Source organism: Stegodyphus dumicola, chromosome 7 (assembly GCF_044657685.1).
Source record: "Stegodyphus dumicola isolate Sdum_Otavi_A_Nest chromosome 7, ASM4465768v1".
NCBI classification, from domain to species: domain Eukaryota; kingdom Metazoa; phylum Arthropoda; class Arachnida; order Araneae; family Eresidae; genus Stegodyphus; species Stegodyphus dumicola.
The window spans coordinates 198,970,503-198,987,854 of NC_140774.1; the positions used below are offsets into that span (position 1 = coordinate 198,970,503).

A 17,352-nucleotide genomic window follows, 5' to 3' on the forward strand; every position below is an offset into this window, starting at 1 on the left:
TTAAAATTCCTAAATATAAAGGGAAATGAGTTTTGTGCTAACTGCTGGTGCTAAACTGCTAGCTTTTGTTTTGTATATATATATAATAATTTATTTACTAAGTAAAATGCTAATTTGCAAGATTCTTTTTTATTTAGTGTAACTAGACTAATGGCTAAGCAGAAAGATCGAAAAGCTCTTTTAAAGATTCCCGAGTTTTAAAGAAATAGGATTTGTTAATCTCTTTTGGTGCCTAAGCCTTTTCATTCTTTGTATCAAGGCTATAATAATTTCCATGGGTTGGAACTTTGATATTGACAATGCTGCTTTATATATGACATGAAATGAAACCAGTGCTTACTGGTTACGCTGCACATTAGTTTAATACTTAAACTATTTTGTAATCAATGGACTCTTCTCCCAGTATTATGCATTTGCACTGTTTCAAGAAGAATAGTCTAAAGCGGCACAATGTTCTTAATAGCCCAGTATTGGTGAAAGGAAGAACAAGACTTTGAAAACTGAAATGCTAATCAACAAATAGCATCATTTCAATTCGGAACAAAAATCTTAAATTTGTAAAAACTAGTGCAGTGTGAGAAAGATTATGACAACTGAGTGTGATATTGACAATTGAGTATGATTAAGTCACATATGATTGAGATGGCGTTATCGTAATACATACCACATCCCAAAGGTAGACGGACAGTGCATAGCATTACTATTGTTTTGGGGACATAATGTTTGACCAGCATTGAGAAAGAAGAGACAATATTTTCTGTAGAATCCTCTTCTCATTTTGCAGGTTATGCTTGAGCATGCATTGAGTAGCTTTCATTTGTTGTGTGCTCCTGATGGCTTAAAAGTGTTCTCTATCTACATAGCTTTTTGACTGGTGCCCTGCTACTGTGATTTAGTTCTGAGATAAAGGCATACTTTCTAGCATTTTTTTCTGCATTGTATCAGAGAACTTCTAACCATAAACAGAGCATGTACTGTTGCAGGTATATTGCTACATTGCTGGAAGTAGGTTGTATACAGTGCTGAAGATTATAATGAAAAACAAAACAAAAAAATGTTTCAGAGGGTTATCTCATTTGTATCAGTTGTAAATAAGTAGTTGCATCTATTAAAGCTTCAAACTTTGTATTTCTCAAAGCTGCTACCTGGATAAATTTACGTTTAAGATTGATACTTTTGCTTTCATCTTGAGGTATGCTTTTTCTTGTTTGTTTGTAATGTTTCTTTTGGCTTAATCCTAGCATCCGGTGCACACTGGATTGGGCTTTTTTTGGCGACTTTATGATGAGCAGTAAAAACGGGACATATACGATGAGTAGTTAACGGGTCATTCAAAGAAAATATATAGCTAAACATAGTATATACTATGTATATAGTATATATACTATGTATACACACATAGTATATAGTGTATAGAATATATATATATATAGACATTCTTTGGATCATTTTTGGTGTTGGCGATAATTTTCAAAGTCGCGCCAAGGCTGCACCGTATACTAGGATTTTACCTTTCTTTTCTGTAAATTATATCATTGCTTATTTTCTTGTAAAAGGATGGTGCACAGTTTTCATATGACCTTACTCAGTAATATGTATAAATTGCTTAAAATATTAAAACTTAATTATTTTTTTTTTTTTTTTTTTTTTTTTTTTAAGTTCAATATTTGTGAATGTACCACTTTTAAGATTAAGGTCCCTAAGTATGTTGAGTCCATGTTAATGCAGTTTCTTTATTAGTTTCAAACTTTATGTTTTGCTTTTTCCCTGTCTTTTTGAATTTATAATGTTAATTACAGAAAAATACTGAACATTATTTTGCAAAAATTGATGCTAAATTACAGTTCATCGAAATATACAATCTGTTTACAAAGTTCAAATAAAAAAAAAAAAAGATTTGAGAAAAAGGTATTTATGTATTATCCCGTTGACCATGCAACTGTTGCAGATCAGCTCAGTATAGCGCCAGCTGTGGATAAATAAACTGTTATTGCTTTATTGTTTCTTTTATTTTGGGGAAAAAAAAAAAATGTATAAATTTGAAGCTTCCTTCTGCAGAACAGCAAGCTGCAGATTAAAGTTATGGGATCCTACCTCCAAAAAATTGCATATTAATGCAATTATTAATACATATATCTTATAATATAAGATAACCATATTGTCAGCTGAATATGATTGACAATAGAGTAATAGATTGGAACAGTTACTTTCAGGAAATTTTTACTCGTACAAGTCCAGTAAAATTGAACAGAACTTCCATCAAAATTGAGGGTCTAACAAAATAGTTGAAATTGCTGAAAGCCTTTTTATGAAGAGTAAAAGGAAGCCAGTTGAATACTGATAGTTTATCAAATAAAGATGCATCAGTTCTTTCAGATTTTTGCAGGAATGGTTGGTGCAACTTTGGCAGAATCTGTCAAATTTCATGGCTTGAAGGTAACCAACTTTCAACTTGATCGATGATATAATACGTAAGTGCTGAGAAAATTATCAGTATTCCATTTACGTTCCTTCCTTCTTCCCTGGGCTTAACGTATTCATAAAGCCTTTATAGAAATCACCTGTTGGAATATCCTCTAATTTCTTCATTACATTTTTCTGAAATGGTCACCTTTATAGCGAGGTTTTAAATTGTTTGCAGGTGCTAAATATGTTGAAAGAGAGAAATTGTTAAAAGTAATTACATTTTTCTTTGCCATAAATTTTGTTGTGATAGTTATATTATGTGAAGGAAGACTGCCATTCAACGAAAACCAGCTTAGATTCTAATGAAAATAGTTGTGAAGCAATGGATAGAATAGAGAGGATGCTTTGTTTCTTCAAAGCAAACTTTCACAGGAAAATTTAATATCCTTCCAAGTTTTGCACGTTATGCTGCTGAAAACTGATCAATAATTATGTAAAAGAAATTTAGAACCAATTTTTTACAAAGACCAAAAATTGAAATTCAAATGAACTCCTAAATCCTTAAATCCTGTAAATGTAGAATTAGATTTGTTTTAAAATGTAAAAATTAAAATAAACCATTACAAGAAAAACCAGAAAGGAGCAAGAAAGAAGAGGAATCCAATCAACTTCGAAATAAGATTGTCAGGAGGAGGTACGTTGAATTTAATTACAATTTGCCTATTTTAAAATTTTGCTTGCATATCCTGTCTCAGAAGAAAAGAAAAAAAAAAAAAAATTGAGGTAAATTAAAGTTTAATTTAAACAATGCATTGTATAAAAATGACTTTAAATAAATTTCTATAATTCAAAATATAAATAAATCAATCGAAATTTTTTAGATATAAATCTTAAAATGTGTGATCATAGGCAAAGAATGCCTGTTCCTTTCAAGTTTCGTGTTATTCAACCTCTTTGTTTTGTAACCTAATTTATTTTTTTAAGTAAAGAAGTTTAATTATTTTAAATATGGACTGTTATGTTCATGATAAAAATTAATTACAGAAGTTTTTTCTTTAACAAATCAATAGAAAAAAATAATTTGTCTTCCACTTCATGTCAAGTCCATTACCTTGAGATTATTTTGCCCAAAATTAGTTTGCAAATCTGTCTAAAAGGGGCAGTACATATTCAGTAATATAGATAAATTAGTCAATCTAAGTTTGACTATTTTCAATATGTACTGCCTGCCCCCCTTTAGGCAGATTTACAAACTAATTGAGGGTAAAATAATCCGACCTGACATGAAGTGGTTTGCTAAATTTTTATCTAAAAATTTTCATTTGATTTTGTTATATTTTAAAGTATAGAAATATATTTATAATCATTTTATGCATTGCATTGCTCAAATTAAACTTTGAATATTAATTTATCTTGAATTTTCTTTCTTTTCTTCTGGGACAGCATTTGTAAGCAAAGTTTGAAAATGGGCCATTTCCTCTTCCAAAACAAAACACTTGCTTTTCTGTATCCAGAATTAGCTGATGAACCATTTCAATATATTTTTTAATCTTAATAGTTCACCCGAAAACTCTGGTCTAAATTGTGTTTAGACCTCTGAAACGAAATTGTGTTTTATTGTTCATGAATTATTATGGCTAACATGTTGAAATTAATGTTTTACTGTAAGTGTTTAAGGAATTTACCAGTCAAAATACATGTGTAATAGATTCTATATTATTCATGGATGGTTCCACCTTTCATGCAGTGTGAAGTCATAGAATATAAAGTTATGAACAAGTGAGAGGCCCTGTATCATTCACAAGGAAAACATGCATTTATAAAGATTGGCATGTGGTGTAACATTTCAGGAATTGGATAATCAGTTTTATTTTCTTTGAACAGGTTTTCAGTGCAGAAATAATGGGTCACCCAAAAGGTTCTGTGGTTTTTCAAAATGAAGCGCATTTTCTTCTAATTATTTTGTTACTCATGAAATAAAGTGACCTAGATCAAAGTGGATGTTTAAATACTGTTTTTTCTGCTCAAGTTGCATAATGCTAGCATATATTGTGACATATATTTTGTTTCAGTGCGGTGCTAAGAATGCAGATTACATTAAGTTCATTTTTGTCATATTAAGCTCTTTTACTAAGGAAGAGAATGTTAGTCTAACTTCTCATAAAATGTTTTCTGTGTATGGAAAAAGTTCTTTTTCTGATGACACAGTTCGAAGATGGTTTGAGATGTTTAAGAGTGGAAATTTCAGCTTTGTGATGGGCAAATATCTTCTGCAAACAAAGGACTTAATTGCTGAAAATCTAAGCTATGCAGTTCAGGAATTATCAGACAGAGTAAATGTTCTATAAAGAACAGCACATGATCACTTGAAGAAGATCGGATACATAAGCTGGTATGACTAGTGTGTCCCCATACTTTAACTGATGAGAATATACTTGCTGAAATTTTGGCATGTGATCCTTTGCTGAAAAAGAATAAAGCTCTTTTTTTTTTTATATATTTAAATAGCTGATTACTGGAAATACTGTACTATGCAAAAGTGGATGCCACACTATAATGTTACAAGAAAAAGATCATGTGATGAGCCAAAAAGAACATCCTTTAGTCACATGGAGAGGGGAGCTGCAACTCAAAAAAGTAATGGTTTATATATGGTGGAATTAAAAAAGAACTGTATAGAATGAATTGTTGCCATTAAATCGGACAATAAATTCAGAAAAATTATGTTCCCAAACTGCAGTTTTAAATGCAGAAATCAAAGCATAGCAGCCAGAACTGACCAATCTTTGAGGTGTTGTCTTTGGCCCAACATTTCAATGAATGCCAGACAAATTCAATTTGGGCTGAGATGTTTTGTGTCACTTACCATATTCCCTGGACCTTGTCCTTTTGGAATTTCACCTGTTCAAATCAGTTCGAAATTCTTTGAATAGGCTGGAGTTCATTTCTTCAGAGACTGTCAAACAGCACCACGATAACTTCTTTATGAATAATTCTAATGACTTATATTAACTTATATTGACTTACATTGGCTTATATTAAAAAAGAAATTTTTCAGCTGCTTAGGAGATGCCAAAAGCCATAGAATAAAAGGATGCTTGTATGATTCAATGAACTTTGCTTATGTTTTCATGCCACCTAATTTGTACTTGTTATAAAAAAAAAATGTAGAGCTTTCTGGATGCCCTAGCATATATCATTATCTCTCTGAAGTTCTTGATCTGACTAGATGGTATTTAAACTGTAGAATGGGTTATTCTAGCAATGTGGTGCAACTTCTTACGTTGCCAGCATGGCCAATATTTGAAGTTGCTTAGTGATGAGTTTTCTGAAGTAACCAGATTCTACTGAACCCAATTATTTTTTTGGAATTTTTTGAAAGGTTCTGTATTTAGCAATAAGCTAAGACTATTCAGTAGCTAAAATTACTTTCTGCAGAAAACTAATGTACCAAAATGCTGGAGTGTATACTTGAAAATATGTGGCAACAAGATAATTTCTCTTTGGATGCTAATGACAGACTTTTCTGCACCTTTTATAATATTGATTTAGTTATAAAGAAGTATGGTACTTTGCATGGAAATTTCAGCTTGAAATGTTTACTCCTTTCAAAATTATAACACAATTTGTTTAAAGTCTGAGTGAATGACTTTGTATAATGTTTATACTGAAATATCTGGATTCCTAATGTTACTTTTTTTAACATACATTGTGTGTGTTCATATAATTAACTGTCATATGATAATTTGATTATTAAGAGTTTGCACTCACATACATACATATATGTATATATTTTGTAGGAATATGGCATTATAGACCAAAATAACCAGCTTCTGTTACCAAAAAATATTAGGACTTTTGGAGATATTGACATTAGGTATTCCAAAGGAGAATTAGGGAATATTTATCAGAGAATCTGGACACGCTATGGCAAACAAGAATTTATACCAAAATACAAAACAGTTAACATTAAAGGTAACTGTTAGATTTTTATATGCATGTTTGTGTTATTCTGTATTTTTCAAGTTAGAAAAACTATGTTGATATTTTAAGGAAATACAGTAATCATTCAATTGTGCATCTGTCATTTAAGTTTTACATTAAGCAACTTTCTTTTATTACTGATTTTAACAGCTAAAGATATGGGAGTGAAATATAATTAAATTTTTATTCATACAGCACTATTAGAAACTGTGCATGGTGGCAATTTTCACTTAACTTTTTTTTTTAATATTCTTTTTCTGTTCAATACAGTTTTCAGTAAATTGAGTATTAGTAGTAAATTCAGTAATAACTTTTGTTAATTTTCTCATCTTTGTTGTCAGTATTCCTAGTAGAAAAGTGATCTTTAACAAGAATATTGCCACATATTGCCATCTTTAACGAGTCAGTTTGTATGAAAATAAATGCAATAAAAACGTGATATATATTGTGTGTCGTATAGAGTTAAATTCTATTACAACTACTCAAAATAGTTTTTGCTAAATGCATTTATTGTTATTGCTACAGTCACACTAGTCATGATGGAATGTGGATGGAAAGCAAAATATTGTTTTGATATCCAGAAGGAAATCAGTGGAAATGATATTGAAGTTTAGTAATTGTATGATAAAAAAAATTTAACTTTCTTGTTTTCTCTTCATATTTCATGTCTCAAATATTTTTCTAAATAAAATTTTTTAAAATTAGATCTGTGTGTTTTTCAATGACACTGTACTAAAAGTGATGGTAGAGTGATGGTAGATGGCTAATGCATCATACAATTTTACTTTTTTAAGTTATATTTTTAAAGTTATGTTTCAGAATGAGAGAGAGGGAGATTTTCTTCATTTCATTAACTTTGATATTTAAATTTAATGTACAAAATAAAATGGCTTGGTGCATTCAATAATTTATCAAGGTATTATTTATTTTTGGTGAACTTTTATTATTCTACCACATTGAGCTTTTGATAGCAGTCACAAGAGAATTAAATTAATTAATAAAATGCTTCTGTTCATAGAAATTTCTGAAGAATTTAGATTGTGATTTATAAGGAATGCAATTTTAAAAAATATAACATGGTTTAAAATTAATTACTAAAATAGATGATGCTTTTAATTAACTATTAAAAAGCAGTAAAGCCAATAAAAGTAGAAAAGGAAAAACTAGTAAAGCTAGTAAAAAAAAGGTATTACAAGCTATCTATTTTATAGATTAATGTGTAACTAACTATTGAATTTAAAATTATGTTTCATTGTTTCTGTTCTTAGGCTGCTCAAAGATTAAAGTGGATGAAAATATTTATAGTTTTTTGATTTACAAGTAAAATTAATTAAACTTTTAAGAGGAAGTGTACAAAATTGTTATGAAGGCTTTTATTGGCTTCTATTTATAATAAAAATTTAAACATGAGAAGTGAGAATGAGTGTGAATGCTAATTTAATTAGTAGTTATGAGGATGTCATGAATTTAATATAGATATTTATAATTCCGTTGTAATAACATTTTCTAAATTCGCATTACTATTATTATTTTAAAAGTTTTCTCCTTTTTATGAATGTAAGTAAATCCATATATATATTGTTAAGTAACTGTATGTATTAAGCGAGAGTTAAAAATTTCTTTTTGCCGATTCAGCTAATAATAATAAGAAATAGAATCATTTCAACAATGCAAGAAAGAAAGTTCCAGTTTTCATTGTCATTAATGGGGATCTTTGCTTGTAGTGCAGAGTTATCTTTGGTGGCAATTCGAGTATAGGTTGTTTCTGTCGCTGCGGAAGGTGCACTTTGAGAATAAGAAATAGTTTCCTTTTCATTATTTGGTTAATCTATGAAATAATAATGAATAGTATAATACAGTGGAACCTCAAGATGCAAGTTTAATTCGTTCCAGCATTGAACTTGTACATAATTTCTCATACCTAGAAACAAACTTCCCCCATTGAAAATAATGGAAATCCAGTTAATCCGTTCTGCACCCCAAAAAATATCAACATAAAAATTCAGTGTTTCACCTTGTTTGTGGTATCTCAGATTTTTGGTTATTTTCTTAATTGAGGCTCCAAATATTTAAGCCTTTTTAATTTCCCTCTTATATGATCCCCCCCCCATGAAAACAGTAATGTGTGAGGTGCTTCAATTTGTATTATCTAGCCTAGATTGTAGAATTTTGTGTGTGTGTGTGTCAGATAAAGATTTGTAGGGAATGATGAAAATCTCAATTTCTTTTAATTGATAAGTTGTTGTTATGAAAATAATTTTAAAATAGATGCTGGATATGCTATATAGCTCATAAATTCCCATGATGAGAAATTTGTGCTCGACTGCCTCCTGGAATTTTGGAACTAAAGTATTCTTGAAGAACTTGAGTCTAAGCATACAGAATATCATAATTTCAAAATTAAATGAAGGCTTAAATATCTTTGAAACTAAAATGATGATCTTTGAAAGCACTGATTCAAATGTGTGATAAATACAGATCACCAGAATAGGTTAAAATATTTTCACCTTCTAATGAAGTTAAGAAATGAAAAGTCTTCCATTGATTCATACTTCAGTGTGGGACTTTTTCCAGTTTTCAAAAATTCTTTGAAATTATAATCATGATGTAAATTGCATACATTTGCAACTGTTAATAATTTTGTGTCACACATTTGTCATAAATTTTAGTTCTATTGATATTACATTTTTGTTAGATTTGAATATGATCTTTTTCATGTGTGTATCTGTATTAGTTGTCTAATATGATCCTTCCTATTTTACATTGCATCTAGAGAAGAACTGTACTTAAGTTGTGTTGTCTCTCTAATGAACTAGCCCACCAGCGGCCGAGCGGTAGAGTTGCTGAACACTGGTAGTTCGGTCTGAGGTTCGAATCCCGTGAACGAGCTGGCTGCATGGGTGTTTTCGTGGTTTTCCCCATGTGTAACGTGTATACGAGCCAGTTTCCCTTAGAAAGTCCTCCACGAAGGCATCCCTCCCCTTAGGCAGATAGCCCTAGTGTGCTTGGCCATAATAAAATACAACAACTCTAATGAACTATTGTGTAACTTATTATCACTGATTTATTACAGTTATCATTATTTTTTTTTTTTTTCAATATTGCAAAATATAGTTTATTAATTATGTGCAGATCAAACTTCTTAAAAATTGCTTTCAGTTCATTTAACCCTTTTGGTCTGGGTTTAGAAAGCAGTGTTATTGAAATATCAGCTCTGTTCACCAAGCTGTGTATTATAGTATGAACCAGTTTCTATTTGAAGCATATGTGAAGGTTTGCTGCTTTAAATCAAACCTGTTACTTTTCAATTTCTGCAGACAAGTGTTGTGGTCACTAAATTGGCAAATTCATTGATCATTCCTGTTTAGAATTGTTCTGATTATTTTGGATTTTATCCACTTTTAGAAGTGTATAACAATTTGAAATAATTTTTAAGTTATAATTTTTTTAATAATTAGAACTGTTATTTAAAATTAGTAATTGTTATGTGTTATCACATCTAAATGAAGTGCAATGATAAGAGGAACTTTTCCGAGAAAGGGCTTCTCTTCCTCCTACCACTGGATAACTGATATAGTTTCACTGGAACTGATGGTCCCAGTGAAATTATTAGTGAAGGTATCTATGAGGGACATTTTGTAGTTGAAATGAAGATATCTCACTTGAAGCTTTATCCTTCGTAGGTTTTCCCCAAAGAACTGGTTTTCACTTAAGTCAACAATCAGTTATCATAAAATCAAAAATTCCTAGAAATGTTTCATTTGATCACTGTTAAGAGTAAGTAGTAGATGTGAAACCAGTTTTAGAATAAAAAGAAACTTTCATGAATTTTAAGAAAGTATGTTCCTTTCAGAGGAGAGATTCAGTTGTAATGTTTTCCAAACTTTTTTTAAAATCATGTGTTTCAATGTGTTGCATTTTTTCTTTTGCAAATATAATGAAATTATTGTTAATTAAATAATATTTATATATGTAACTTACAACTAATCATCAAACATTTAAGGAACATCTCTATTACTTATTAAGATCTATTTTAATTTTATAACAGTTATTTTAATTTAAGTCTGCTTTCCTATTTTTCCTTATTTCAGCTTACAGCCCTCTACCAAAATGAGTTTTTAGAGTCGTATTAAATGCAAATGAGAAGGCGAATAGTATTTGAGTCAAGTTCAATTGACTTTGCCAGAGAGAATTAGGATTCCTGAATAGGGCGCATTTTTCCTTTGGGTACGTCTCTCTAAGCTGTTATCACGCTCGGCTGTATTGCATGCCCTTTGATAGTTTACCAGCTAAGTTAATATTACGAGCCAACTAGTTTATAATTGTGTTAGGCTATGGCTAAATTTCTTTGGTTTGTCATCAGTTAGTTCTTATTTCTTGCATTTTGAGTTTAAGCCAGAATGGACGCTTTGCTGTATTGCCCTGAGAAAGGGGCCGGCTCTTAATAATATTTTGGAGTGAATAAATGGTAATTAACCCTTCTGGAGTTTATGTTGATGTCCTAAAGACTTAAGCGATTATTTGCTTAGCAGTTCACTAGGTTCCTCGACATTACATTTAACAGGATAAAAAAGGAGAAACTCTATAGCTTGAATGTTGTTATTAAACTTTCGTTTGACACATTTATCGTGAAAACACTTTACTCTGTTAATGTAGCATCTGTGTTAAAAAAAAAGCTATAAATTGCTTTTTATGTATTATTATGTATGTAGGTATGTATTAATATTTCTCTCAATTTTCTGTCTAATGCAGAAATAAAAGATAATAAAAAATATTATAATATTATTATGGTAAAATATTATAAAAAAAGTATTATTATATATCAGTATCCATTATAATATGCCATAATATTTCTAAATTATATTTTTGTTTCATTTTTATTCTATACCGTATAGATTTTCTACTGTACACAGTTTTTGGGGGGGGGATGTGTGTGTGTGTAATATGCTTTTATGATTTTTGTAATTCATATGAAAATCTAGGAATTCAAATGACATTTTTGTTTAATAGAAGACATTTTCAGGGAAAATAATTTTACTGAATGTATTCGCATTAGCTCATTATATTAATATGTTAATTATTTGTTCTTTAAAATCTCATTCTTTTAAAACTAAAATGGACCATCTTTATTGACATTTCTTTTGTTACTTAAATGTCAAATGCTGAAATGAAAATTTTTAACTGATACAGATTTTCATGTGTTTATAATAGCTGTAACTGACTATGAATTTAATATGTAGAGGAAATATACTCAGTTCTGTTTTCACCCTAATTTTTTTTCACTGTGTAGGAAAAAATATCTAATTTTGGTTTCATTTAGTGTATTTTTATTAACACAATTCAATAAACCTTTTTTTACAATTGTAATTTATTTCAACAGCTTTGCATTGCTTTTTAACAGTTATATAGTAGATGCGATTGGAACTGATTGTAACACTTAATTGTAATTAATCTCTTTATGTTAGTCCTATTTTGAGAAAAATGCTCTCTAATAATGAGGATTAATAATGATGATTGATTGATAATAAGATGATTAAAATCTGCATATGTCTTACTTTCGAAACAAAATTGAATATTTCTTGATTTGCAGTTTTTAAGCAGTTCCTGAAAGCATTAATTAGGTTCTCAAGCAATACATGTTCACTGTTTTGGGAAAGAGCACATTTAAAAGGTTTAGGATATTGTTCATGCATATTTTATAGAGTGAACCATCTGAAAATAATATTCATGTTAAAATAAAATGTTGTCTTTAACTATTAATGAAATATGTAACATTTAGTTAAAAATTTTTTTAGGCATTTTTGGCAAAGAAGATTACTGGAAATCTGAATTACAGCTTACTTATCCAGAATCAAAAACATTTGAAGGTTGTGCTGCTCGATTAAGAGATGCTGAAAGTATAGCTGCAACTAAAGCATTACATTGGCTTCATGAAAAAGGAATTATAAATAAAAAGAAACAATTAGTTGTTTATTCTAAAACAGATGTCTCTAAATTGGAAAAAGTAAAATCTGCCCCATGCTCGGTCTACATTCCTGAAACACTGCAAGATAAAATGTCTTCAGTTTTATGTGACATTGAGGTGAATATTACCAATAATTTCATTGTAGTTTCAATTATTGTTGTATTTACAATTTTATATTATTTTATTTGAGATTTTAATTTAATCTATAAAGTGCAGGAAAATAAATGCTGTTAAGTACCATATAAAAGACAGATAAAATTTTGTGGAAATAATTCAACCAAAATTGAAAGTCAATGTACTAAACCAAATTTAAGATCATCCTACAAATTTTAGATGCATATAATGTATATTTCAGCTTATAACATGCACTCATATATGACATGCACCTATAATTTCAAACTACATTTCAACCTTCCAGCACTCACGTATGTGCAAAATTTACGACAACATCAGCTTCGCATTGCATTTCTATCTCACTAACATAAGAACTTTTACTTATATTTGAATGTGATATTATTTGTATTTTGAAATAATAAGATTAATACAGTCAAAAGTCGTTAATCCGGACTCGTCGGGACTTCGGCGATTTCGGATTATAGATCATCAGTTCAAGTCTGGTAAGATGGCATGCAGAAATTATAAAATTAAAAATATGAAACCGTAATTTATGAAGTAAAGAACAATTATGATCTAAAGGGTATCAAAATTTACAAAAAAAAAAACTTAATATTTATTTGTTTACTTTATTAAACATATCTTTCAATGTAAGTTGTTTAAGTTCCTTCGTTTTATGTGATAATACTTTCTCTTTAATTCTATAAACAGACATAATTTCTTGTTCAGTTACAAAGTTCCGTTGTTTAAGTCCTATAATTACTGTGTCGAGAATGCCGACTAATTTGTCAATCGAAATTTCATTTTCAATAACCTCTGTGTCACTTTCTTCACTATCGGAAGCAAATTATAATGACGAGGAAGTTGATTTAAATCATATCAAAGATGGAGTACATCGAGATGAAATACTACATTTAGTAAGGAATTATAAGCCAAATAAAATAAAAACATCTGCCCTGAAGATAAGGATAGTGCTGACAGATCGACTTCCAATTCATTGCGTGCCACTTCAGAGCAGAGTGAAATTGATAAACAGATTTTGGAATGGTTAGAAAAACAAAGGATATGCCTTTATCCATTTTTTGCAGCAATTCCACTTTTTGTTTGATGGACATCGAAACATACTTTCACTTTGTAGATCCTTTGGGAGCTCCAGCATCGGAAATTCTATTTGACATAATCGAAAGTTCAAGCTTACTTTTATAAAATTGCTCTAACAGTCTGCAAAAATTAATAAGCCGGATCCAATTCGCAGATTAAGGAACAACGCAATCTGCAACATTAACTGAAATAGATAATTTTAGCGTATACCATCCGTTATACATTAAACGCGCATGCGTAAATGTATTATGCGCATGCACACTTGCATATTCGCAGCCGTAAAGATCTTACGTGCATGTGTAAACACGATGCATGCACAGAAAGTTTGTAGCTTTGAGGTCAGGATTATGGGTGTCCGAATTAATGACTTTTGACTGTATTTTATTTCTTAAATTTATTATCAATATTCACTCATTTCTGCCATTTTTCGTGCCCAAAACGGTAAAATAACGGCTGTCATAAAAAATACGACGCGCGCGTCCTTATGTAAAATTGCCAAGCGCACGTGCTGGAAGGTTAAAATTTTTAAGTATATTTTCAATATAACGTGCATCTTTTCTTTATGAAGAAACCTGAAAGATACACGTGTGAGGCTTTTATCTTTTTAAATCGTTCATTCTAATATTTTTCTCAGGCTTTTGAACAATGATATGAGCTTATCAGTGGCTGAGCGATAAAGTCACTTAGTGCTGGCAGTTCAGTTTGGGGTTCAAATTCCAGTGAACGGGCTGGCTACATAGGTATTTTCATGTTTTTCCCATGTGTAATGTGTATATGAACCAGTTTCCCTTTGAAAGTGCTTGAGGAGGGCATTTTTTCCTTAAAGTAGATAGTCCTCGAGTGCTTTGCCATTATGAAATGAAACAAACCAATTGAACAATAGTATATTGAATTGACAAGCGATATGGGGAACAATATATGTGTGAGTGAAGTAAATAATTTTGCAAAGAGATTGTTTTGAATGCAAATGGGCGCAAGAATGTTATTCTAGGATTTTTGAGAAAAAAGAGGCACAGTTTGAGGTAAGAATGCATTTCCATCCTACCCAAATGATTTTGTGGAATTAAAAGTGTGATATTTTCTCAGTAGTCATTTAAAGTTATGATTTTGAAGACAAGATCAATAACTTTGGAAAATCGCATTTGCTTTATAGAAATACAGTTAATCTGGTGTTGTTTTTTTGTTCCGGCCAAATGAAACAAACACAGTGCTAGTTCCAAATGCAAAGTCATTCAGTTTGGGAAAGAAAATTAAAATCGTGTTGCATAAAGATGCTTGGTGTTGGTTGGAAAGCTCCATGAGTGGAAGAAAATGAAATCACAGCATGCCAAATAATAAATGTACTTTGCATAAAGGCATAAGGAAATAGCCTATCCTAGATTCTTCTAGGAAATCTACTAGTGTTGCAAACTGGGTCCTAGAATATCACCAGAATGGATTAATTGTAACAAGAAAAAACTTTTTTTTTTTAGTGGACAAAAAAGGAATACAAATGAAAGTGAAAACTTTAAAGCAACTTTGAGTTGGTGTTGTTGATTTATGGCATAGAATAATTTAGTTCTATCAGGAAAAAATAAAAGTTTTGCGAAGGTTTTCGAAAGCTTTGGGCAACAAATCATAGGTTTCCAGAATTATGTTATTGACCTATGAAGGCAAAAAATTATTTACTGTCGCATAATGGAAATATGGATGAAACTCGAGTAATGTTTGATATCATAGAAAATAAAACAAGATGTGGAAGGAACAAAAAAGGTTCACATAAAAACAACAGGTCACAAAAAATCTTAGCTCACCATAGTGCTTTCCTGCTTGGCAGAATGTACAAAATTTTAAACCGATTGTTATTTAAAAAAAAAAAAAAAAGATGATGCCGAAATGTAATTTCCCAAGTGATGTTTTTATTCATGCTCATAGGAAAGGGTGGATAGATAAAAACAGTATAAAATTGTGGATAAGAAATGTTAGCCAAAAAATCCTGTTGACTCAATTCTGGAAGTCTTTTATTTCGGGCATGCTCAGATCCCATCTAATGGATAATGCGAAGAAATTAATGAAAGTGCGTATCAGTCGTTCTAGGCAGAATAACGCCATTAGTTCAACCTATAGTTTCTGAGTGGATAATAAAAGCATGGAATGAAATTAAAACTGTCATAATTCAAAAGTCATTTAAAAAATGTAGTATATCTAAGTCTAGATAGAACAAAAGAGGATTATTTATTTATGCATCAGAGCTACAGTGGAGAAGATATATTATCAAATGCTGAAATATGACGAATAATATCGAAAAATATGACGAACATTTATATTATCCGATAATGAAAACATTTAAGTTCATAAGGTATGTCATTTCTTTTAAATAAACAGTATGTAGGTACATGTAGAAATCTAATTTTTATTATTAAATCTGTCATTTTTATATTCAGCACATAACACCACACCTGTAGATTTTTATCTTATTTTTTGTATTAAAAGTGTGAATTATATGCCGGAATATACATTATCACCAAAAGTGCAAGTAAAATATTCCACTCTTTTACAAGTTAAACACAACTCATATCTTCTATATAGTGAAAGGTGATGAGGCAAAAGGGGGCTGCATGTCCTATTAAGTTTAAGTTTACAATTATTACTTTTGCTGAGGAATACTATAAACATAACAGAGGAGGAAGGTTACGAGGAGATGATAGTGTCTGCAGTGAAATAGAGAACGATGACAGTCATCTTGAATTGTCTCTTGCTGAGAAAGTCTTTCTGAAATTGGTAGAAAGTTTCAAGTTGGGTACTCAAGAAATTTTATTAACGAGCATAAATATTAAATAAAGTAAAGATTTTTTGGTTATTTAACATGTAATATTTTTGTAATTGAATTTGTAAAGCATTTTGAATTTATATAAGCCGACCTCCAAACTTAAGAAATGAACTGCTGAAAAGTCTCAGCTTGTACTTAACAATATATGGTATGTAAAAGAAAAAAAAAAAAAAAAGGAGCTTTAAAGTATTTGCAGATTTGAATATTAATTTCTGCTTGCTTAATATCTTTTTAAAAGCTTGAAAAATATTGCAAAAGGCTATGTTTTTATTATTTTCTAGTGTAGTTTCACAGAGTATGAGTAAAATTTAGTTAAGTTGACTAAAATTTTATTGTTTACTCAGAGCTGCCAATAATTATTTATCACATTATTTTATATTTCTTTCAAAATAAGTTATCGATAAAAGCACCATTAAATTTTAAATTAATTTTGGCAAAATCTCACTTTCTTGGTGGCAAGTTGTGCATAAAGAAAATACTGCAGAGCAAAGTCAGTGCCTTTAGTAGTAGTAAATTATTATTATTTTTTTTTAATTCTGGAATTTATACATATTTATTGCCCACTAAATGTGAAACATTGAAATCACTCTTGGCCTTAGCTTTAAGAACGGTATGAGATAAGTTATGGAGGATATATATTACGGCTATTGTGTTGAAATAACCAATGTGCTTAAATTTGTAATTAACCAAAATATATCTTTGAAATACACTATTTATCAAAATCAAAGGAATAATAGAAAAAGGGATCTTGCCTACATTTTCAACAAATCTTTGTTTAGTGTGGGACATTTTCATCTCTAACAGAAATAGAAACCTCACATCTTGATTTCATAGAATTTACCAAACTGCTGATCAAATTTTGTGAAACTGCATGCCAGTCTTCTGAAAGTGCACTTTTCAGATCCTGGAGGATATGGAGAAACATCTGGCATGCTACAATTTAGTGACATAAGGTAACCTACCTACACATGCT

General features: G+C 30.2%; 1 protein-coding gene across 1 annotated transcript in view; it reads left to right on the forward strand.

The window, feature by feature from the left end:
• Positions 1–17,352, forward strand: part of LOC118197133 (ATP-dependent RNA helicase DHX30-like) — a 79,211-nt gene that overhangs the window by 24,780 nt on the left and 37,079 nt on the right. The window contains exons 4-5 of the mRNA XM_035368634.2: positions 6,207–6,381; positions 12,186–12,472. Of these exons, the coding sequence (XP_035224525.1) occupies positions 6,207–6,381; positions 12,186–12,472 (462 nt within the window). The remainder of the gene's footprint in view (positions 1–6,206; positions 6,382–12,185; positions 12,473–17,352) is intronic.